Raw genomic sequence first — 23,586 nt, 5'->3', positions numbered from 1 at the left:
GAATGCCTTCTTGATAGAACCAAAGTAAACAAGCATTGAAAATGCAATAGATTTCGCCCTCGTTTAAGTTAAAGCCATTCTGTTTGTAATGAGGTGGCTTTTTAGCTTTGCTTTTATTAGTGTTTTTAAAACTTTCTTGTAAATAACATGCATATGTATGCATATATGTATATGTATGCATGCATTTATATTTATATAGATATGCAGATTATATATGTTTATATATGTATATTACCTACTGGCGATAGCCAGTGGGTATATATAGATAGGATTTTTTCTCTATGGGATTTCTGAAAATTCTATGTCTAATAACTTTGGCGTTTGTGGACGGAATTGGCTGAAAGTTTCAGGAAAATGGCACATTTTGTTTCTGAGCAGCCCCTGAAAATTCGGGGGGGTTTCGTCAAGGGGGGGCCGAGAAAAAAGGGGGGTCCCAAAACGCGTTTTTCCCATTCATTTTTCCATAGGGTGGTTGGACTCACTTTTAGCTCGAACGGCTGAATAGATTTACATGAAACTTGGCAAAATTGTAGATATGGTTTGCCCGACGTGCCTTTGCTATGTCTCAATATATGTGCTCCAGTGGATTTTGAGAAATTAACGTTTAAAAAAATATATATATCTGTGACAGCGCTCCGGTTAGCGCCCCGGTTCGCGTACCTGACGCGTAACGGAACTTCGCGAAGCGAAGCTGATTGGCTCTCCGGTGTCTGTCAACATTCTAAACAGTCCGGAGCGGCCGCCATCTTGTCTCTCGGTACGATCGAGAGACAAGATGTGGTGAAAGGTAGACCACTCCTGACCCCCTAGGATTGATGAGGGGGATATTAAGGTGCCCCGCGGGGCAAAAAATAAAAAAATTTTTTTTTTGCGATTTTACGCCGTAGAGGCGCGTCCCGGTACGCGAACCGGGCAGCTCACCGGGCAGCTAACCAGGCAGATAACCGGCAGCGTAGCTGTCAATATTGTAAACAGTCCGGAGCGGCCGCCATCTTGTCTCTCGGTAGGTTCGAGAGACAAGATGTGGTGAAAAAAGAAGGGGGAAATGAAGGAAAGGGGGCAAGGTAAACCCCTCCTGACCCCCTAGGATTGATGAGGGGGGTATTAAAGTCCCCCGCGATTTTTCGCGGTAGAGGCGCTTCCCGGTACGCGAACCGGGCAGCTAACCGGCAGCGTAACGGGAGTCCGCCATCTTGTGTTTTTGGAGCGTCCGGTTCGCGTACCGGGTAGCGTCCCGGTAAGCGTAACAAGGGGAAAACCAAGAGAAACAGTAAAAAAAAAATGAAGGGAATAGATTTCCAGCAAACTTGGCAAAATTGTAGGGACTGTTTGTTTGATGTGCCTTTGCAAGGCCTCAAGATATGTGCACATGTGGATTTTGTCTAATTAAGGTTAAAAAAAATATATATATCTGTAAGCGTGCTCCGGCACGCTTACGTTACGGGTTTTGTTTGCGCTGCAGAGCCGATACGTCACGGTTATGCGACGCGTCATGAGGCGTCTCACGTGGCTACGTGATACGTCACGTAATAAAGAATATATTTTACAGCTATAGATATTAGCTTTTAAAAAACCAATGAAATTCACTGAAAAAACCATAGGTTATAGACCATGTATAGTTAGGAATTTGCATTTACAAAACCTTGAAAATTCACTGAAAAAACCATAGGTTAGAGACCATATATAGTTAGCTGGACATTTTATTGACATCAGTGATGTCACTGACCATGTCATGAATGATGTAATATGTGACATCATCAGCAGTGGATTGCGGGTGCGCGATATATAGTTAGTGCAACTAACTATATATGGAATTTCATTGGTTTTATGTCAATAAAATGTCCAGCTAACTATATATGGTCTCTAACCTATGGTTTTTTCAGTGAATTTTCAAGGTTTTGTAAATGCAAATTCCTAACTATATATGGTCTATAACCTATGTTTTTTTCAGTGAATATATAAATATATATATATATATATATATATATATAACTATAACTCTCAAAATCCTCTTACTTCGAAAAGGACTACAGCACTCCGGGGGTGGTGAATTCCAAAGCGGTCTTTTTAATTTTAATGAAAAGCAAAGAAACACGTTTCGGCGTAAGCCTTCGTCAGTGTCAATGACACTTGACACATGACCCAACTTAAAGCTCCGTAGTGGAAGTAAACATAGGCAAGGGACTTCCCCAAATGTCGATTATCGACGCCATCTTGTAGAAGATATGGTCAAGCACACATTATATGTATATGCACACCGTGCAAGACAATAGTACCGTGAATCGGTACAAATAATAGAAAAGTGTGGGCATAAATAGATATATTTACAAACTGTAACAAAATCAAGCCATGGATCGGCATGGGTCCCTTAACAGTCAATCTACCCCACTAGAAGCAATATATGAGTCAGCGAGACATTGTATGAAAACTAGTACATAAAAATACAGAAAAATGGTCATCAAATTGCATATATATTCTATACATCATAAACGCCAAAGAGCAGACGAAAGGTAGCAATCTTATATCATATCATACCCTACAGGAGGGTTAATCAGTGGACCAACGCAACAGTCCCACCCATGAAAATGGAGGAAAGAGAAATGTAAATGATAACCAAATATATACATACTAATGATGAAAACAAAATGTGTGTAATAATTGCAAAAAATCATCATGAAACTATCAGTTGGACCCCGCCTTGAGTTCACTATGCAGACTAATCCTATACAATAAACAGCTGTACCCCAGTATCACCTGCTATAATTCACTTTCCTAGGTGGACGGTCATTTCCTCCCCGCTGTTCAGACCCCCAGGATGTTTAGTGGCTAAATCGATGATGTATCTCGAATCCAGCCGTCTGAGTCGTCTTAACCTGTCACCACCTCTAGCATTGCTAGGTATAGAGTCCAACCCAAAATATATATATATATATATAAAGAAATCAACACTCCTGGAATGCCACCGTCACGGCAAGAATCAGGTATGGACCACAGCGTGCTAGGTTGCTTAACTGAGTTTATTGCAGGGTTATCAGCATACATCAATCGTGGCAAGCGCCCAGCATTACGCGTTTCGACAGTGTAACCACTGTCTTGATCGCATATATATCCAAACACAAGAAACTCCTTCATGGAGCCGGCGCCTGTGGAAGGTGGCGCGCTTGCCGGCCGAGACGACCGGCTGTCATGATCACCAATACAATCCAATATAGCGCGCACTCAAGCCAATGATGAAGGACATTTTTCAAAAGAAAAACAGATTTATTAATGGCATAAATCCTCTGTGACGCATTTCGACCGGAGTACGGTCTTGATCACACAGGATGGATTCATGTTGTTGTCTTTGTTTTAGCAGTCAGGCTGCTACTTTCAAAACTCATGTGCCAACATACAAGCCAACTCCATGTTTCCCTTTCAGTGAGTTCCGACACTGTAGGACTGTCCAGCTCTGCAACGTTCATAGATAAAGAAATTTGTTTTACAGATCACAATGTGAAAGGCCCATTGTTCCACCCATTGTATTATTAGCATGACCATTAGATTTACACCTACTTAAAATAGGCGTTGGGAAGTCTTGGGCCTCATTTAATATACTTTGAAGCATGGCAGCGTAGCAAGCATTCCTGCTGCTCTGTCATGCGTCCAAATAAAAAGGCCAGAATGCACCATTGCTAGAAGTTACAGTACTTTCCTCTCCTTCTCCCTTGCGCAAGCGCACAAACTGCACTGTGCGCCAGCGCAGATACCTTTGCATCATTTTGCAAGGGTGCCTGCGCGTAGGGGATGATTGTTTTTGTGCAGCAAATGATACCCTCCTGCAGAAACACATTCCTTAATGAAATGTTCTCCTTTCTATCCGTGCTACAGAATACAGCACACATAGAAAGAGGGAAACACGAGGAGAAATCAAAGTATTTCTCCTCATTTCCCCTCCTTATGCGTCCCCTGGGGAGCATAGGATTCTGACTCATTTCCAGGTTTACAAGTGCTGTAAATCTGGGAATACGTCAAGTTACATGGATGTTGCATGAGAACACCCACATCAACACCCATGGAACGCCCCTTTCACGCAGAGTTATGTAAGAAAGGGAAATATATTTACAAGACCATGAAAATCCTTGTGGGGTGACTTGACATGGCCTTGCAAATATTGGGAAGTCCATTGCGCTGCCAGTGCATCAATAAAAGTCACACACCAGCGGCACAATAGGCTTGTAAATAATCCCCCTTGGCATTATGTGCATGTATAAAATTCTAAAAAGTTTTCTGCACTCAAGTTCCACTTAAAGAGCCTGATTTACAATGTTTTGATGCATGGCAGTGCAGCAAGCCTTCCTGCTGCACTGTCGTGCGTCAAAATAAAATGGCAGGAATGCACTGTAGTTACAAGAAACAGTGCATTTCTGCCCTTCCCCCCTGCACCAGCGCAGAAACAGCAGCCGGGCGCCAGCGCAGACGCCCTTGCGTCATTTTGCAATGGTGCCTGTACTAAGGTGATTATTTTTTTTATGCAGGAAGGGAAGCCCTCCTGCACAAAAACAATAATTGGTGGCATTTTCCTCTTTCTATGCGTGCTGCACAATGCAGCACAAATAGAGGGAAAAACAAGGAGAAATGAAAGTATTTCTCCTCGTTGTGCCTCTTTACACCTCCCCTGGGGAGACGTAGGTTTCTGACGCAATCCCAGGTTTACAAAATGTGGTAAATCTAGCAATGCATCAAGTTCCATCGATGTTGCTTGGGAAGACCCACAACAACACCCATGGAACGCCCCTTTCAAGCAGAGTTATGCGTGAAAGAGAATCATAATTACAAGGCCATGAAAAGTCAATCAGTGTGACTTTACATGGCCTATTGAATATAGGGAAGCCCATTCCGCTGCTGTTCAATCAATAAAAGTGACGCAATGGGCTTGGGAAAAAACCCGCAGCAGGATGGATTTTCGGCATTCATAAATTCAACGATAGGGCAGATTCGGGGGGCTTTTCTGGGAGACACACACTTCAGGAAGAGCCAAAATTACACATACATACATTTCTGAGTATCTACACAAATGCCCCTAGTCGATGGTTTCTTACCTTTTGAAATGTACATACACTTGCTCCTGTTTACGACTGGAGAATGTGCTGGAAAAGGAGAGGGAAAACCGCCATATTTCCAAGTAGTTTAAGGAAAATGTTTTCTCAGCAGAGTGCAATGGCTGAAGTGCATTTTTAAAAAGCAAAACATGAAGAAGTGCAAAATGCAAAAGTGATTTCCCTATGATTTACTCATTCAGTATTTTCTAATATATTAAACTAGCTCTTGCATACTTTTGTACATATGAGCTCTCCTAGGAATTTGAACCATCTTCATCTTATTTTGCATGTTTCTATAGTAGTAAGCTCATACTTCGCTCTCATGAAACATTCTGTATATCTATGATTGAAAGTATTAAACATATTATTTATTCAAAATATTCCTCTCTACATATTCATAGGAAACTCCCATGCACCACAAGTGGAACAAGCTGGTACAACGTGTCAGTGCCAGAGTCTGTCTCAGAAATTTTTAAAAATGGAAATTGGACTATGAAGAACCCATCACCTGCATGTGAATGCAGCACACCACAGAAGATGATCATGCTGCCCTTCTGCCCTCCTGGTGCTGGTGGTCTCCCTCCTCCAGAAGTATGTTGTTCATGTCTGACCTAATGGTGGCTGCCAAATATTAGTATCATGCGCCATATTTCGTAAATAACAGATTATAATCAGCCGTTTTTAACAGAATTGGTAGATGGGATATATAAACGGTTTTCTACATGTTTCTTGATCATAAAAGGACAGAAAGAAAATGTTACTAATTTAGCAAATTAAGGTTGATTAGGCAGCCAAGGGCTCATGGTCAGATATAGTATTTTGAAGGCTTCTTTTAAAATCTATGCTATTACACAGAACTGTGCAAACAAACAACGGAGAGGAGTGTGATCAGCTGTGACTGTCATCAATGTTGGCTACTTATTTGCAGTTATTGTTTCTGTTTTAGCAGCCTTACATTACAAAGTTTATATTATCCTTTGAGTGCAATATCCAGAATCTCCAGTGTTATATGCAAGTCTTGAAATAACAAGCTGTACTTTGGTGAAAACTGAAAGACAGCTTTAAGATGTATTTGCTGGACTTGAGATGTTTTGATTTGCTGGCGACAGATAGCAGTCTACTTCTGGGTTAAGCATTAATTTACCACATTGAGAAAGTCTAAATGTCCGCCACTTTATCAACTTATTGTGCAATAATGAACGAGGAAATATTGCACGTTAGCCCTTGTGACATAATGGTGGGATGATTTCAGAACGTAAATTGGTAGGAAGATGGCGCATACCCCTTTTTTTGCAAACCACCTTAAGTGAAAGCAAGGCACTTAGGGGCATATTAGCAAGAAGCTTGTTAAAATTATCACCGTTTTAGCGGCAGGAAACTGCCGCTAAACCGGCGATAATGGGCTTGCTAATATGCATTATAGAATTCAAATAGAAGCCCAGGTTAGATGTGCAAGACATCTAACCTGGGCTTCTATTGGAATTCTATAACGCATATTAGCAAGCCCTTTATCTCCGTTTTAGCGGCAGTTTCCTGCCGCTAAAACGGCGATAATTTTAATTAACTTCTTGCTAATATGCCCTTTTGGGGCATATTAGCAAGGTCCTGCGATAATCACACTGCAAACAGCGAAACCTTGCTGATAGGGCAAGGTGATCTTAGCCATGTAATCCACCTCCCATTGGATTACATGGCTAAATCTGAAAATTAGCTGACGTAAAAAAGCAGCGTTAACCCTGGTTAGCGCTGCTTTTTTTGTCTCTAACAGGGTTAGCATGAAGCTTGATAATTTTGCTCTGGAACGCCCATTTTGCATCTCATTAGAGATGCAAATGGAAGCGTAGTGGAAAAGGGTGCTAACAAGCGATTTTGCATGTTAGCACCCTGTTGTTGATAGGGCGATATTTTTATCTCCGCTTCTTTGGCTTTTAAAGCGGAGATAAGGCCCTTGATAATATGCCCCCAAATCTTTTTAGCTTCTGTTGGAATTGGACTAGGATATTTACTGATGAACTGAATTTTTCAATTTTTTCAGGTTTATCCAACCACTGCCATCGTATGGCATTTTAGACTCTTGTGTTTTTAGCTCCTCGTGATGATTTTGAATTCTTCTAATTTTTTCTTGTTTTCCCTATTTGTCGAAGTAACTAATTTACTTGTTAAATTTCTTTTTAAGAACTGATAAAATATTCATTCATCCACTTAACTGAATCAACTAAGTGGGGTATGGAAGATTCAGAATGAACACTTAACAAAGTGATATTCAACTTGAAAGAATAATGGGATAGAAGTCATTAATGTGCTTGAAGGTTTCAGGAAACTTTTGATCAAATCCTATTGCACATGATGTGGGAAATTAGTTTACTACGTTTCAAGAATTGACTTCAGCATGTCAAATCATGGCGATTCATGATGCCCACATTAAGTCACAAATGTTAGGAAGAATATAGTTGGTGAAACTTTCCAGTGCCACACAGTGCCTTAAGTTGTAGACCTAGCAGGGTTGGAATTCTCCTCAAGGAGAGTACGGTTTGTTAATTAAAGTAGAGTTGCTGATGAGGTGAATGAGATACATTGGGTTGCAAATGAATAAAATGGATGACAATATGGATTAAAGTGCATGGACGCGTAAAACCCATGTAATTTCATTTGGTGTGGCAAATGCTAGGGAGTGATTCCTAAAAAAAAATAATGGAGACTTCTGTTAATTGATTTTTAGAGATATCACAGTTAAAATAACAAAACAAGAAAGGAAAGTTCAATCTTTAGCGAATTCAGCCTCTTGCTGTGCGTTATTATCTAGGACTGACGCTCCAAGGTTTACAAAATGAAAATTAATCAACAGGTGTATATCAGACGAAAAGAGGTGCTCACTTTAAGTTGGATTCACCAAAGCTTGGTAAGAGGGCCTTAAGCCAAGATGATATTGAAAATATGCCTGTGTTATGAAATGAGTTGGAGATAGAGAATGTTGGTACATTGATATATATTAACATTTTCTGGTAAATTATACTAATTAAAAGGGTCCCATTACAAGATACTACAGGATATTATACACTTGGGAGGCTAAACGCTTTGGAGCTTATTTATGGGATTTTGGCATAGGGCAGCACAGCAAGACACCTTGCTGCACTGCCCTATGCCAAAGTGTAAAGGCAAGAATGCACCATATTTAAACAATACAATGCATTCCTGTCCTTTCTCCCTGCACAGGCGCCAATGTGGGCACCCTGGTGCAAGGGTGCCTCCATTGCAGACAGGATTGTTTTTGTACAGAAAGGGGTGCCTTCCTGCACAAAAACAATAATAAGAGGCATTTTCCACTTTCTGTGTGTGCTGCACAATGCGCCAAGGATTTGCTCTTCAAGAGAGACTGGGAACCTGTGACTGCTATCTCAAACCCAGCAATGCAGCTGGGGTTGGAGAGAGTTTCAGTGAGCATGACGCTTTAGCTGGCCTGGGACGGCTGACCAAACCAATCCCACCACCTTCCCGCCATGACTTCCCCCCTCCCCTCCAATCCTCCCACCCCCAAGACTATCCCGGGAGAGAAAAATAAAATAATGAGATTTAATTTTTCAATTTTTGCCGCCTGTGGTGGATGTGGTGACACTCTTCCACCATAGTGGATGAGACTCTGCTGGTTGCTAATCACTTTCCTGCACTTCCAGTATGACTATGATGGTTGTTAATTTCCCCACTCTTTATAGAAACCCTCACCTGTGAGTCAGACCTTTGATCGGGAGGCAGGTCATTATGAGCCATGTTTGCCTGCAGGCGCTGTCAATACCACAAAAAGAAAATTTGATCGACAGAATGCTGCACAATGGCAAACATTCACCTCAGAACAGAGATCTGGGCCTCAATCCATCGTTTCTTTGCTCCCCATGCCTTTCCATTTCAGACCTAGCCATATGCAAATCAATGTTGTCCATCATCTCCTTGTGTTTGCTTTGTTCACCCTAAGTTGGCAGGGTATGCCCAGACCTGGGTGTCTTGCTCACTTGGCCACTGGATTCAAGCTAGTCTGGCTAATGAGGGTTGTTACCACGAAACCAGTCACAGAATGCTTGCTTCCCATCCAGGGAAGACCTGGCTTGTCATTTCGGACTGGACTGTTCCCCCAAGGAACAGGGTCAAGACTGCTTTGCATATGGCTTGGTCTGAACTGGGGTGGCAAAGTGAGCTAGAGAATGATGGTGGATTCAACCCAGATCTGTGACTGGGGGTGAGTGTCTGAAAAGGTTCCGCTCTCCGTCCATCATCTCCTTTTGTTTGATTTGTTTGCCCTAAGTAGGCAGGGTATGTCCAGACGTGGGTCTCTTCCTCACTTTTCCACTGGATTCAAGCTTGTCTGGCTGATGATGGGTGTTACCCCCAAACTTGTCGCAGGATGCTTGTTTCTGGTCCAAGGAAGACCTGGCTTGGCAGTTGGGACTGGAATGTTCCCACAAGGAACAGGGTCAAGACTGATTTGCTCATGGCTGGTTCTGAACTGGGGTGGCCAACCCAGGTCTGTGACTGGGGATGAGTGTCTGAAAAGTTTCAGCGTTCCGTCCATCATCTCCTTGTGTTTTCCCTGTCAATAGCACTACATTATCAGGTACGTCCTATTTACTGTAAATTAACCTATACACTTATATAAACTAAAAGAGTTATATAGGTGGGTACCTATTCTGCCATATATAATTAGCGCTATATAAATAAACTCTTTCATATTCATGTAACCGCAAACTTATTTTAGGTGACGTATTTCCTTGCACATCAATATTACTCTCCAAGTTCTCTTTCTAAACTCTTGAGCATTTTGACAAAACTTTCATTCAAATATGGTTGAGCTTTCTGAATAGCTATGACACTGAATATAGTTTAAAACATCCTCTAAAGATTCTAATTTTGCTAGCTTATCTTTATCAAGGTCCATCCACTCAGTTTTCAGAAAAGTCTCTATTCACGGTTTCAATTTTACATTTAACTAAAACCCCCAACTTCTACGGGTCCAATATTTTTGGGATAATTCAAGGAGAGATTTTCTTTTTGTAGCATTGTATTGTGAATCAGACATTCTAACCAACTGTTCTCTGTGTAAGCATTCTCATCCGTGTAGAGTAACTGTGGTTTTTTTACTATTTCATATCAACTCTTTAAATATTGTGCCCACTGAATTTTTGGGAAGTAATTCTTCAGATCTATACATTTTGCATACTGCATACAATTTGGAATAAATAATATTTTATTTTTTTGCTTTTTGCCCAAAGACCCAAATTTAACATTTGTCTTTTTTGTCTAGCTGATACGTGCTACATATGTGCTTCTACATTTAGAAAACTTATGTCCCCAAAAATGTAACTTATTTCACCTGCTCATTTATATTTCCACTTGGTTTTACCTTGAGTTTTAACTAATTTGTATTTTCTTGGCTTATAAATACTCAGTAGAGGTAACTCAGGGCCTAATTTAGAGTGCAGCTAATAATGTGTACTCTGTCAGGGTGACAGAGTAAAATGTTCTGTCATGTTGACCGAGTACCTGCCCTCCACATTATTAGATATCCGCCAGCCCTGCACACATCTTTAGTCATTGTCAGGAACAGCCAACACTCAATTCCTGCAAATTGTGTTAAATGTTTGGCAGACAGTACTATCAAATTGATGGACCGTCGTTAAACTTTCAGCATATTTTAGTTTTTTCAAAAACAAACTCCCTAAGCCCTCTTTTGGACTGTTGGACCTTTATCTCAGTAATGGAGCCGGAATAGGCTCTGTTGTCGAGAAACTGAAGGTCCATTTGCCGGTAAATCAGACTGAGGATTTGGCAGAGAATACCTTCTCTGTCAAACTACAAATTAGATCCTTAGACCATGAGGCCTGATACCAGTGTTTCAGTGGTAGCTAGATTTGCTGGAAGTGTTCCTCTGCAAACATTTGTGAATCTGTGAAAGTCACACATCTCAACCCACGCTAGGTCATAGACCTGTAGGTACCCGACATGCCTCTGGTGTGGTATTGTTAGTATCACTGGGATCAGGCTATTGTATGAGCTAATCAATTATGACAGAAGAAGCTGGAGTGGCTGACAGGCTGAGAACTCAAACACAGCAACAGAATGATTAACGTACTCAAAGGGAGAAACCAACAAACAACTCGACAACGGTCTGGAAAATGGAACTGAGAGATGAACCAAAGAGAAAAGAAAACAAGCACTTCACACATGGAAGAAAGCTCTGTGGTTCCAGGATTAAATTCAACATCAAGAGTCTCGAATATGCGAACCAGAGCCTGGTCTGCAAGGAACAAGGAGGTTAAGATGGACGTAGAGCTAAACCTCTCCCTCCCTCCAGTGAAAAGTACTTCATTTCTTAAAAATAGTACCCAGTTTACACCAAAAAAAGCACGCACCGCAAATTACCATACACCCTTTTTCTTTGATGTCTTACAGTCACCTAAAGAAGATTCACACATCCTAAACACCTGGCTCCCTCAGTCTATAGGGATCCCGCAGAACGCTCTTTCTCTGGAACTTCAAAAGAATGACAGTGACACAGAGTGCTGGAACCAATTTACGCTAAACAATTTGAGGAAGCTGCACAATTTCCTTGTGAATATAGTAGAGTCATGGAGTTATGACACCTGGCTGTGTTTGTTCCAGACTCTAGATGCCACATCAAAAGCTCTCGAATACCAATCTAGTAAATTTGACATTCAAATAGCTTTACTGGAATCATTAGCACAATTCACCGCTGCCATTGACTCCCGATTTGAGAATATGTGTTCCACGATAAAGGAGTTATTGAGTGAGGTCATGCAGATATCAGTTGCCAATAATCAAAATGATAAGCAGAACCAGTTGTGTACCTACAGTCCTATTGTAGTAACAAGCTCTGACATCATATGTCTGCAAGAGACGTGGAACGAGGAGGAACAGCCACTAGGAGGCAATATAGAAATTTCACCTCTGCACAAAAAGCAAGGAAAACTGGTCATACAAAAGGGGGACTACCAATTTATGTGTCACTTGATAAAAATGTCCGTCATACCTGCCTTACAATTAATGGATCATCCATACAAGGAATAAATAATTGGCACTATGGAAACACCATGAGCCCAATTATATATATATATATATATATATATATATATATATATATATATATATATATATATATTTCACCATACCCTTGAGAAGTCGCGGAAAAACAATCCCATATGCGACGAAACACGTGTCGGCTGGATCGCTCTTAAGAACATTAAAACACTATACTTCTCATGAACTATTTGGCAAATTTTCTGTTTATCCATAGGTTTTGTTTCTATATGTACTAGTGTCTACACTGACATTTTTTTCTATACATAATTGTTGTGTGCAAGGGTATTCTGTTGCGAGTTTCTGGTGTGCTGGCCTTGGCAGACACACGATTGGGGGGTTATACGGCTCATCCCCTCACCCTTACTGCACCATATTCCTACCCTGAAATTTTAGATACAATTGCGTCTACTTTTAGCAGTGCACCTTTTCTCTCCCTAACTTAAAACCCTTTCCAAGAATTTTTTACGAATCAAGAAACAAATGCCAAGCCCAATTAATTAAGTGCGAGTGATGTTTATATTTCCATGCAGCAAAAAACACACACAAATATATATATATATATATATATATATATATATATATATATATATATATATATCCACCCAAGTGCCTCTGAACACAAAGACGCTACTCCGTGTGAGAATGTTCACAGAACCTTTTAATCCCAGTAGCTGCACATCAAATGCTGTACTGTTCTCCCCGGCGCGTTTCAAAGCAAACATGCTTCTTTCTCAAGGGGCAGGTAACAACTGACGAAGGAAACTGCGACATCTTTTACCCTTTCGCATGCTTTACCTCCAGTGGTGCATGCTGGTAGTAGCAGTTCAATTGTATCCCTCCAGTGGGGTTCGTCACGATGCCATCAATAACTCCTGCTTAATGCTTTATACAAAAGTTTTTTCCAGTCCTCCGGTGGACCCCAGACATTTAAGGCAGCTGCTCACTCAGGGATTCTCTCACGCCGCTATTCAGAACGGCGATATTGCCGTCAAGCAGACCCTTAGCTGTTTGTTTATAGGGCGGTGCATCTTCCACGGCTGAGGCCGCCGCATATTAATCCACCCAAGTGCCTCTGAACACAAAGACGCTACTCCGTGTGAGAATGTTCACAGAACCTTTTAATCCCAGTAGCTGCACATCAAATGCTGTAGTGTTCTCCCCGACGCGTTTCAAAGCAAACATGCTTCTTTCTCAAGGGGCAGGTAACAACTGACGAAGGAAACTGCGACATCTTTTACCCTTTCGCATGCTTTACCTCCAGTGGTGCATGCTGGTAGTAGCAGTTCAATTGTATCCCTACAGTGGGGTTCGTCACAATATATATATATATATTCCCCAGGAAAGTCTGCCACAAAAGAAGACTTGAGGCGGCACTCGAGGTTCGTTCGATCCTTTATTTTCAGTTTTCAACCATGGGCATTGACGCGTTTCGGGGGTTTACTTTCCTTTATCAAAATGCCCCCCTGGTTGGTAGGTCGCCACTGTTGCTAACAATCCCGCTTTAAAAGAGAGTGTATCCATCCAACCGCCTGAAGTAGTGTGGGCTGCCTCAAAAACACGGTCTGGTGTCGCCTCTGTTCTCACAAGTGAACCACATTTCCCAGCATGCAGCGTCCTTCTCATGCTGGCGGCAACCCCATCCATCGGTGCATTTTGTCAGGTAAGTGACCGATAGGCTGTGTAGGTAGGCAGGGAATGTAGCAATTGTTCTGGGCATTTTCAAAGTCAATCACGGTCCTCTCCCCCTGCCATGCACTTCCATCCGTTGTGGGGCAGAGAACACCGTTAAAGTAAAGGTGTGGCCCCATTAAGGTATGGACTGCGCATCCGCAGCTGCATCCAGTTCAGATTTCGTGCGGGGCAGTCAGAGGGTCTTCCATTTAGCGACCCCCTTAACACTTGCGGGGGGTGCCAGCCCAGCGCGCAGCCACACTGAGGATCGCGTACCTGAACACGCCATAAGTTCCCAAGAAAGTCTTCCACAAAAGAAGACTTGAGGCGGCACTCGAGGTTCGTTCGATCCTTTATTTTCAGTTTTCAACCATGGGCATTGACGCGTTTCGGGGGTTTACTTTCCTTTATCAAAATGCCCCCCAGGTTGGTAGGTCGCCACTGTTGCTAACAATCCCGTTTTAAAAGAGAGTGTATCCATTCAACCGCCTGAAGTAGTGTGGGCTGCCTCAAAAACACGGTCTGGATATATATATCGTTGCAATTTCTGTTTCTTCGGCGATTCCACACCAAACAGAAAGAAGGACCCCCAGCAGCAGGTAAGTTTTCAGTGGGAAGATTTATTTGCTCTCACAAAATGGTATTCCAGGCATGACGCGTTTCGGTTATCCAGTAACCTTGATCACATATATATGTATGTTACCTACTGGCGATAGCCAGTAGGTATATATAGTTAGGACCTAGTTACCATAGGAAATTCCGAACATTCTATTGGTAATAACTTTGGCGCCGATTGAGGGATCTGCCTGTAATTGTCCTTAAATTTGCCTCGCTCCGCTCCGCTCCGTCCCTAAAAGTTTCGGGGGGATTCGTCAAGCGGGGGCCGAGAAAAAAGGGGGGTCCCAAAACGTGTTTTCCCCATGTTCATTTTCATAGGGACATTCTGACACGGCTACAGCTCTACCGGCTAAACGGAATTAATCCAGAGTTGGCAAAATGGTAGGGACTGGTATGCAGCAGTGCCTTTTGTATGTTTGATGTAAATCCCTCCAGTAGTTCTTGAGAAAATTGAATTTGAAATTTTTCAAATGGCATTTTCTATGGGACCTTTAGACACGGCTGAACGGAATTACACCAAACTTGGCAAAATGATAGGGACAGGCATGCAGTAGTGTCTTTTCTATATTTGGTGAAAATCCCTCAAGTAGTTGTTGAGAAAATTGAATTTGAGTAAATTATATATCTATATGCGCTCACCGTACGCGCACCGTACGCGTACCGTACTCGTACCGTACGCGTACGTGTGCGTACCCTTACGTGCGCGAGCGAGTTTCTGATTGGCTGGCAGTCGACTGTCAACATTCCAAACTGTCCAAACCAGGAAGCGTTGGCCACCATCTTGTTTTTCAGGAGAACTGTGGCACAAGAGAGCCCAAAACAAGAGTGGAAAACACAAAAAGGGGGCAGGGTACAGACCCCCAACCCTCTTGGTGGTCCTTCTGGGACCCCCTGAGAAGGGCTAGGGGGTCAGGGGGTCTCTACCCTTCCCCCTTTTTGCGTTTTCCACTCTTGTTTTGTGCTCCTATATAGTTAGTTGTACTAACTATATTTCGCGCACCTGCAATCCACTGCTGATGATGTCACATATTACATCATTCATGACATGGTCAGTGACATCACTGATGACATTTCAAATAACATCACTGATAACATCACTGATGACATCATCCACGTGACAATCACATACACCTTTTCATACACTAGTAAAATCTTTCATCACTCTTTGTAAAATACAGAGTATCATATTTGAATCCATTGTTACAGCAATACAAGTATCTAAAAACCCACTCAGTGATTCATATATGTATACACACATCTAGGGCCCGATGTAGGTGGCAAATACCGGTCGGAAACGGCCGAATTCGGCCGTTTCCGACCGGTATTTGGCATCTTGAGATGTAGGGGGCCAGATTTTACAGATTCTGTAAATTTACCGAATCGATAAATTTCCAGAATCTGTAAAATACCGAATCTGTATTTTTACCGATTCGGTTCCTTCCAGATGTAGGTGGGACTCTTCTGAGTCCCAAAGGCCCTACAAATTCGGTATTTTACCACCCAATCCAATTGGGTGTTAAAATACCGAATTCAGGTGTGCATGCACATGTGTGCATGCACACCTAGCCATGTGACAGACAGACATGCCCTTAGGGCATGTCTGTGTGCCACATGGCGCACATGCCTATTTTTGGGGTGCCAGAGGGTGTCAAAGTGACACCCCCTGCACCCTTGCCAAATTCGGTATTTACCGATTCTGTAATTACAGAATCGGTATTGCCCATTGATTCCTATGGGCTTCAAGGCCCATAGGAATCAATGGCCAATACCGATTCGGTATTTACAGATTCGGTAAATACCGAATCTTAACGATTCGGTATTTACAGAATCTGTAATACCTACATCTCCCCCCTTCATATTTACCGACTCTTAAATACCGAATCGGTAAAATTCGGTATTTAAGAATCGGTAAATATGAATTACCTACATCTGGCCCCTAATAACTTACCTGTAGATTCACTCATACATGCTGTCAATGAACAATAGAACACTATCAAAATACTTATACACTTAAATCGACATTACACACCAGCACACATCCTATTCACATATGAAGTCATCCTACTCACTTATGCAAACAATGGATCATACTTACATATTTACTTAGCTACAAACTTATAAAAACACAACTTCATCTATTCATTTAGATAGTAAGTCATACTTAGTGAATTATAAAATCATTATTACAAGTATAAAGTTATCCATACAGTCACTCACACAATCATTGAGTCTTATGTATACTTATTTATATACAACAACTGACACATACACTGCCTTTTATTTTTCTAGTTTGTTGGACGTGTACCATTGAGAAATATATTTGCTCATCACCACACCCATAAAGATATTCACTCACCCAAACAACTGTTAGAACTTGTAGTTTTAACTTCATATATCTAGTAAGTCAACTATTCACACATCTTTGGGCAGTCACCTCCCCCCCCCCACCGAACCACACACACATTCACTCTCCCATACAAATACTCAGTTAACTAATCAATAACTAATATAGACTTTCACATAGCTAGTAACCAACTGGTGAACCAGTTTACACAACAACTGACAAAGTGATACAGATATTCAAACAGTTTAGTCACTATCCACTATATTTAGTGAGACACGATAAATTGGTCAAGTAAACAGTCAATTACACTGCTACTAAATCCTCCATACAAATATTTATTTTTATATATCCACTCATTCTTCAATGCAAATTCCTATATATATAATGCATATTTAAATAACGAAGCAAACCACATTCACTGGATGATGTCATCAGTGATGTCATCAGTGATGTCATTTGAGATGTCATCAGTGATGTCACTGACCATGTCATGAATGATGTAATATGTGACATCATCAGCAGTGGATTGCGGGTGCGTGAAATATAGTTAGTACAACTAACTATATAGGAGCAATTTCAATGGTTTTGTATGAGTGAAATGTCCAGCTAACTATAACACCCCTAAAACGTATAGTTTTTTGAGTGAATATATATATATATATATATATATATATATATATATATATATATATATATATATTACCTACTGGTGGTCGCCAGTAGGTATATATAGTTAGGATTTTTTCTCTATGGGTTTTTTGAAAATTCTATGTCTAATAACTTTGGCGTTTGTGGACGGAATTGGCTGAAATTTTCAGGAAAATGGCACATTTTGTTTCTGAGCAGCCCCTGAAAATTGGGGGGGGTTCGTCCAGGGGGGGTCGAGAAAAAAGGGGGGTCCCAAAACGTGTTTTTAACATTGAGTTTTCCATAGAGCGGTTGGCCTCACTTTTAGCCCGAACGGCTGAATGGATTTGCACGAAACTTGGCAAAATTGTAGGGACTGGTAGCCCGATGTGCCTTTTGTAGGTCTCAATATATGTGCTACAGTGGATTTTGAGAAATTAACGTTTAAAAAAAGATATATATCTGTAACAGCGGACCGGGCAGCGCTCCAGGACGCGTACTTTTCGCGCAACGGAGCTTTGTGAAGCGAAGCTGATTGGTTCTCCGGCGTCTGTCAACATTCCAAACAGTCCGTAGCGGCCGCCATCTTGTCTCTCGGTAGGACCGAGAGACAAGAGGAGGCCAAAGCGAAGGGGCAAATGACCATAAGGGGGAATAGTAGATCCTCGCTGACCCCCTAGGTTTGATGTGGAGGTTTTAAAAGGGCCCCGCGGGGCAAAAAAAAAAAATAATAATAATAATCGAACGGCTGAATGGATTTGCACGAAACTTGGCAAAATTGTAGGGACTGGTAGCCCGATGTGCCTTTGCTAGGTCTCAATATATGTGCTTCAGTGGATTTTGAGAAATTAACGTTCAAAAAAAGATATATATCTGTAACAGCGCACCGCTTCGCGTACTTTTCGCGTTACGGAGCTTTGCGAAGCGAAGCTGATTGGCTCTCCGGTGTCTGTAAACATTCCAAACAGTACGTAGCGGCCGCCATCTTGTCTGTCGGTAGGATCGAGAGACAAGAGGAGGCCAAAGCGAAGGGGCAAATGACCATAAGGGGGCATAGTAGATCCTCGCTGACCCCCTAGGTTTGATGTGGAGGTTTTAAAAGGGCCCCGCGGGGCAAAAAAAATAAATAATAATAATAATCGAACGGCTAAATGGATTTGCACGAAACTTGGTAAAATATTAGGGAGTGGTAGCCCGATGTGCCTTTGCTAGGTCTCAATATATGTGCTTCAGTGCATTTTGAGAAATTAACGTTCAAAAACAAGATATATATCTGTAACAGCGCTCCGCTTCGCGGAGATAAAATTATATCTGTATTACCTAGCTGTTGCTAACACCAGTTAGCGACGGCTAGTAGGAGATAGCGACCATCTTGGGCCCCACTTTGCATGTGAGTGATATTTATCACTAATGACATGCAAAGTGGGCATGCCAAGATGTTAGCGACTGGAAACAGTCGCTAACATCGCTATCTCCTATTATCAACTTTTGGAAATATTCGAGATAAGCGCGAATATCTCCAAAAAGTAACAGCTGCCCTGAGCAGTTCTTAGCCATGTTATCCAATGGGAGGTGGATAACATGGCTAAGAGCATTAGCTCGGTAATGCATGAATATCGCTGAGTTTTCAGCGATATTCATGCATTGCGGTCGTTTTTTATCGTATTTGCGATAAACCTTGATAATAGCAAGGTTTATCTGCGATAATTTCTGACGGTAAAAAAATCTTTGCAATGCATCGTTAGCGATAAATATCGCTTAACTTTGGTAATATGCCCCAACGTCTGTTAACGTTCGATTCCAAGGAAATCAGGAAGTGTTGAAAAACATTGTCTGCGCCATCTTGTCTTTTTTCAAATGCAACACTTTTGTCGTGCACGGCAGCCATTTTAGATGCCTTGACCAGACCCACTCTGTGCACGCTGTCGATCCTTAGCATGGCTCCCCACCCTCGCAAGCATCTCACCCAGGCAGTGGTCACCCCCGCTCTCTGTCTTATGCATGGGTAATAAACCTCCCCCCATCTGCGCTGCTCTTCCCTGAGAATCACACCCTGTGCCCGCCCGACACCTCCCTTTCGCCCTATTCACTACCGCACCCTCTGACACTCCTTTTCCTCTGTGTCCGATTGTCCAGGCCGGTCCTAGGCTATCAGCTAGCCCTGCAGATGTAGTTTATGGCCACAGGTGTAAAGAATCACCCCTCTTCAAAGGAGTTATAGTAGATCAAGGCCCACATTCGATGAGATCCGTCACAGCAGAAGCGTTGCTATTATCTGAAAACCATCCTGTATTGTGATTGGGGAGGGGACCGAGCGTGAAGCGGAAGATTCCAGGGATGACTCTTTGTACATCAAAGTTTTTACAATTATGTGTCACATTAAAAATATATAGCACTCCGACAAAGTAGTAAGATTATAAAACTTTAATAATTTATAAATATATACAAGAAAACAAAAATAGTAATAACATATAAACATTTTTAGGGAAAAACAACGAAGTAGCGGTCGGCTGTGCGAATAGTCCCAACGCAGCACAACGTCCAGATTTCCGGTGTGGGGCGTCGCGGGGGGTGGGTCATCAGTAGCAAACTGTTGTGCGAATAGTTCCAAGGCAGCAGAACGCGCCGAAATCTAGATGACACGAAAGTGATGTCTAGTAAGTTGCCACCCAGCAAATAACGGCGTGGGGCGTCGCGGGGGGTGGGTCATCAGTAGCAAACTGTTGTGCGAATAGTTCCAAGGCAGCAGAACGATGGCACCAAGGTGATGTCCAGTAAGTTGCCGCACTGGTTTTGGTATCCTACAATGCTGCTCCGAATAACGGCGTAAGGCGCCCCGGGGGAGGCGGCGTGAACGGGCCTCTCCAGGTGGAGTGTCATCTGTTGTAGTGGGGCGCCCCTTTACCGTTTCAGTTGCCATTCCGTCCGTTTTTGGTCCACTGTGTCAAAAGCCGCAATTCAGCTGAGTTGCGCCCACTCTTGCGGTGCAGCGATAGGCGGCTGTCACAGGACTCTCAAAATGGCGGCAGGCTCTTTCCTTTTTGGGCCTGGTCCACTGAAATGGCCCTGGTACACCTTGGAAATCGGACGCTTGTCTGCTAGGTCTTGGACCCCATTCTCGAAAGCGTCCCCTCCGCCTTGAGAATTCATCAAAAGTTTTGGGGGCCCCGACTCCTGCAGGCTTCTGGTGGGGAGCGGCTGCCATGATTGCTCGCGGAATGACCACGATGGAGCTACGAGATGGTGGTGCTCTCATGCTGACGCCAGTTTAGTCTGAAACATCCAGAAACAAGGTGGGGCTTTCATCGTTTGGGAAAAAAAAAAGTTTTCATCCAATGAAAAGTGTTGTTTTTAGGTCATATGATCAAGCCTTCCATCATTAGGAAACCAAAAGTAAAATGAACCAATGAAAAGTTTTATAAACAAGTCACATGACCTGTTATGCGGCATAGGGTATAAAATGCGGAGAAAATACGTTGGCACGTGAGGCGGCGTCAGTAGCGGACCGATGTGCGAATAGGCCGAAGGCAATACAACACGCCAAGATCCGGATGGCACCGAGGTGGTGTCCAGCAAGTTGCAGCACTGGTGTGGCCATCCTACAATGCTGAAAGTCGGCGTGGGGCGCCCCGTTGGCCTGTGAGTTTGCGTCAGTAGCGGACCGATGTGCGAATAGGCCGAAGGCAGCACAACGCGCCAAGATCCGGATGGCACCGAGGTGGTGTCTAGTAAGTTGCCGCACTGGTGTGGCCATCCAACAATGCTGAAAGTCGGCGTGGGGCGCCCCGTTGGCCTGTGAGATGGCGTCAGTAGCGGACCGATGTGCGAATAGGTCGAAGGCAGCACAACGCGCCAAGATCCGGATGGCACCGAGGTGGTGTCTAGTAAGTTGTCGCACTTCTGTGGCCATCCTACAATGTTGAAAGTCGGCGTGGGGCGCCCCGTTGGCCTGTGAGATGGCGTCAGTAGCGGACCGATGTGCGAATGGGGCCAAAGGCAGCGCAACAATATTTTCTGACTGACACCACAAGGCGCTGAGATGCCAAGATCCGGATGGCACCGAGGTGATGTCTAAGTTGCGGACTGATGTGCGAATGGGGCCAAAGGCAGCGTAACAATATTTTTTGTATGGAAGATACCACTAGGCGTTGAGATGCCAAGATTCGGATGGCACCGAGGTGATGTCTAGCAAGTTGCTGTACTGGTGTGGTCATCCTACAATGCTGAAACTCGGCGTGGGTCGCCCCATTAGCCTGTGAGATGGCGTCAGTAGCGGACCGATGTGCGAATAGGCCGAAGGCAGCACAACGCGCCAAGATCCGGATGTCACCGTGGTGGTTTCATAGTTGAGAGGCACTTCATCTGCAGTGGGGCGCCGAGATCCGGATGGCACCGAGGTGATGTCTAGCAAGTTGCTGTACTGGTGTGGTCATTCTACAATGCTGAAAGTCGGCGTGGGTCGCCCCATTAGCCTGTGAGATGGCTGTTCTTTGGATTTGGGCCTGGTCCACTAAAATGGCCCCGGGACACCTTAGAACTCGGACGCTCGATTTTTTTTTCTTTTCCTGTACATGCAAAAAAAGGTAAATGCCCGGTACGTTACACGCTTCATCTGCCACGATGAACTCTCCAGAGGAACCGAAAAAAAATATAGTTGTGGTAACTATACCATGCATCGTCATATGGAGAGGTGGCACCAATTAATTATAGTGCTGCATAAAAGAGAGATTTGGAGGAGAACCCCTGACCTGCTAGTACATTCATCAAAGAAGTGGCACTGAGAGCTTCAGAGGCAAGGGAAACGGTCCCAAATATTTAGAAGAACTTTGGAAAGATTAAAATGACATGTTTAGATTGTGGCAAATTAATTTCATGTGGACAGATGAGTGTTACTCTAATAAATACAGCATATGAACATCATCATAGTCGATGGTTGGTAGAGACATTTTGACTATATCCTGGACCTGCCCGTCCTCGCCCAAAATGGCGCCGGAATAAATGGGACTCGTAACTCCTTGTTGTGTACTGGTTGCAGAACCTTGAAATCACGAGATACGTATGCAGTTTTGAAGCACATGGCGGGCGGGGACGAGAATTGATTGAATATTTCGACATCCCTATTGATATTAAGTTCTGATGTGTTATTGATTACTGTACTGTTGAAAGTTCGAATTAACGTCACCCATGGTACTTGCCCGCAAATGTATATCTAGATAATTTTATTGTAACTGGCCCTGTCGTATTTTAATTATAAAATGTACGTCCACCGATTCCGTAACTGTTAGACACCTTAGTTCTTGCAACCTAATGGCCCGCCCGTTACGTTCCTCTACAGTGTAAATGTCTATTCATCATATACGATTACAGTTTGCTCTGTGGAAGGCCCACGTGGTTATAGGCTCGTATTTGTATAATGAAATTTTCACAATAAAGGTTTTTAAAAGAAAACATGGTAGTAGTATATACATTGGTAAAGTTTTTAATAATAGTGACTGTTTTAGAATCATTAAAAGGCAAGTGAAATAAAGCAGACCAATTACATGAAGGGTAAAAGGTATAATACGAAGGCGTATCGGCGACTAAGACAGCAGGTCGACCCTCTTTTGCTCAACGGCTCCGTCATGGGACGAAGAAACGCTCTTTTTCTCGAAAAAAGAATATATTTTACTTGCAGGACAGTTGTAAAATTTCCGGGAAAGTACATTAGCCTGGAACATTATAACATATATTTAAGAAAAAATAATGTTCGGAAGTAATGAAAAGCGTAATTTTTAGGTCATATGACCAAGCCTTTCATCATTACAATAAGAAAAGTAAAATGAACCAATGAAAAGTTTTATTAACAAGTCACATGACTTGTTATGCTTACGTTACGCGCTGCGCGCCCCGGATGACTTCCGGATGCGCTAACGCGGCGCGTCATATGACGCATTACGCGACAACGCAGGTACAGAATATAGTCAAAATGTCTCCACCAACCAGCGGTCGGAACACAACCCCTTTCAGCAGGCTAAATAGTTCTGTTAAATGACAACAGAAGGGACAGGCAACAAGAACCATCAGTCAAAGAGGGGAGGGCTAGTTCTTCTCTACCGGGTTACATTGGGGCGCTACCGGAACTGATCGAATTGGTAGTCTACAGTGTTTCTGGATGTTTCAGAC

The 23,586-nt window shown here is 42.8% G+C and overlaps 1 protein-coding gene across 3 annotated transcripts in view; it reads left to right on the top strand.

Annotated features, from left to right (window-relative positions):
• LOC144818798 (phospholipid-transporting ATPase ABCA1-like) overlaps positions 1 to 23,586 on the top strand; it is a 3,252,877-nt gene that overhangs the window by 2,122,162 nt on the left and 1,107,129 nt on the right. For all 3 annotated transcript variants that reach the window (XM_078676562.1, XM_078676560.1, XM_078676561.1), the window contains exon 32: positions 5,480 to 5,669. In XM_078676562.1, the coding sequence (XP_078532688.1) occupies positions 5,480 to 5,669 (190 nt within the window). The remainder of the gene's footprint in view (positions 1 to 5,479; positions 5,670 to 23,586) is intronic.

Source organism: Lissotriton helveticus, chromosome 2_1, assembly GCF_964261635.1.
Source record: "Lissotriton helveticus chromosome 2_1, aLisHel1.1, whole genome shotgun sequence".
NCBI classification, from domain to species: Eukaryota; Metazoa; Chordata; class Amphibia; order Caudata; family Salamandridae; genus Lissotriton; species Lissotriton helveticus.
This window is presented reverse-complemented; position numbering and strand designations above follow the sequence as displayed.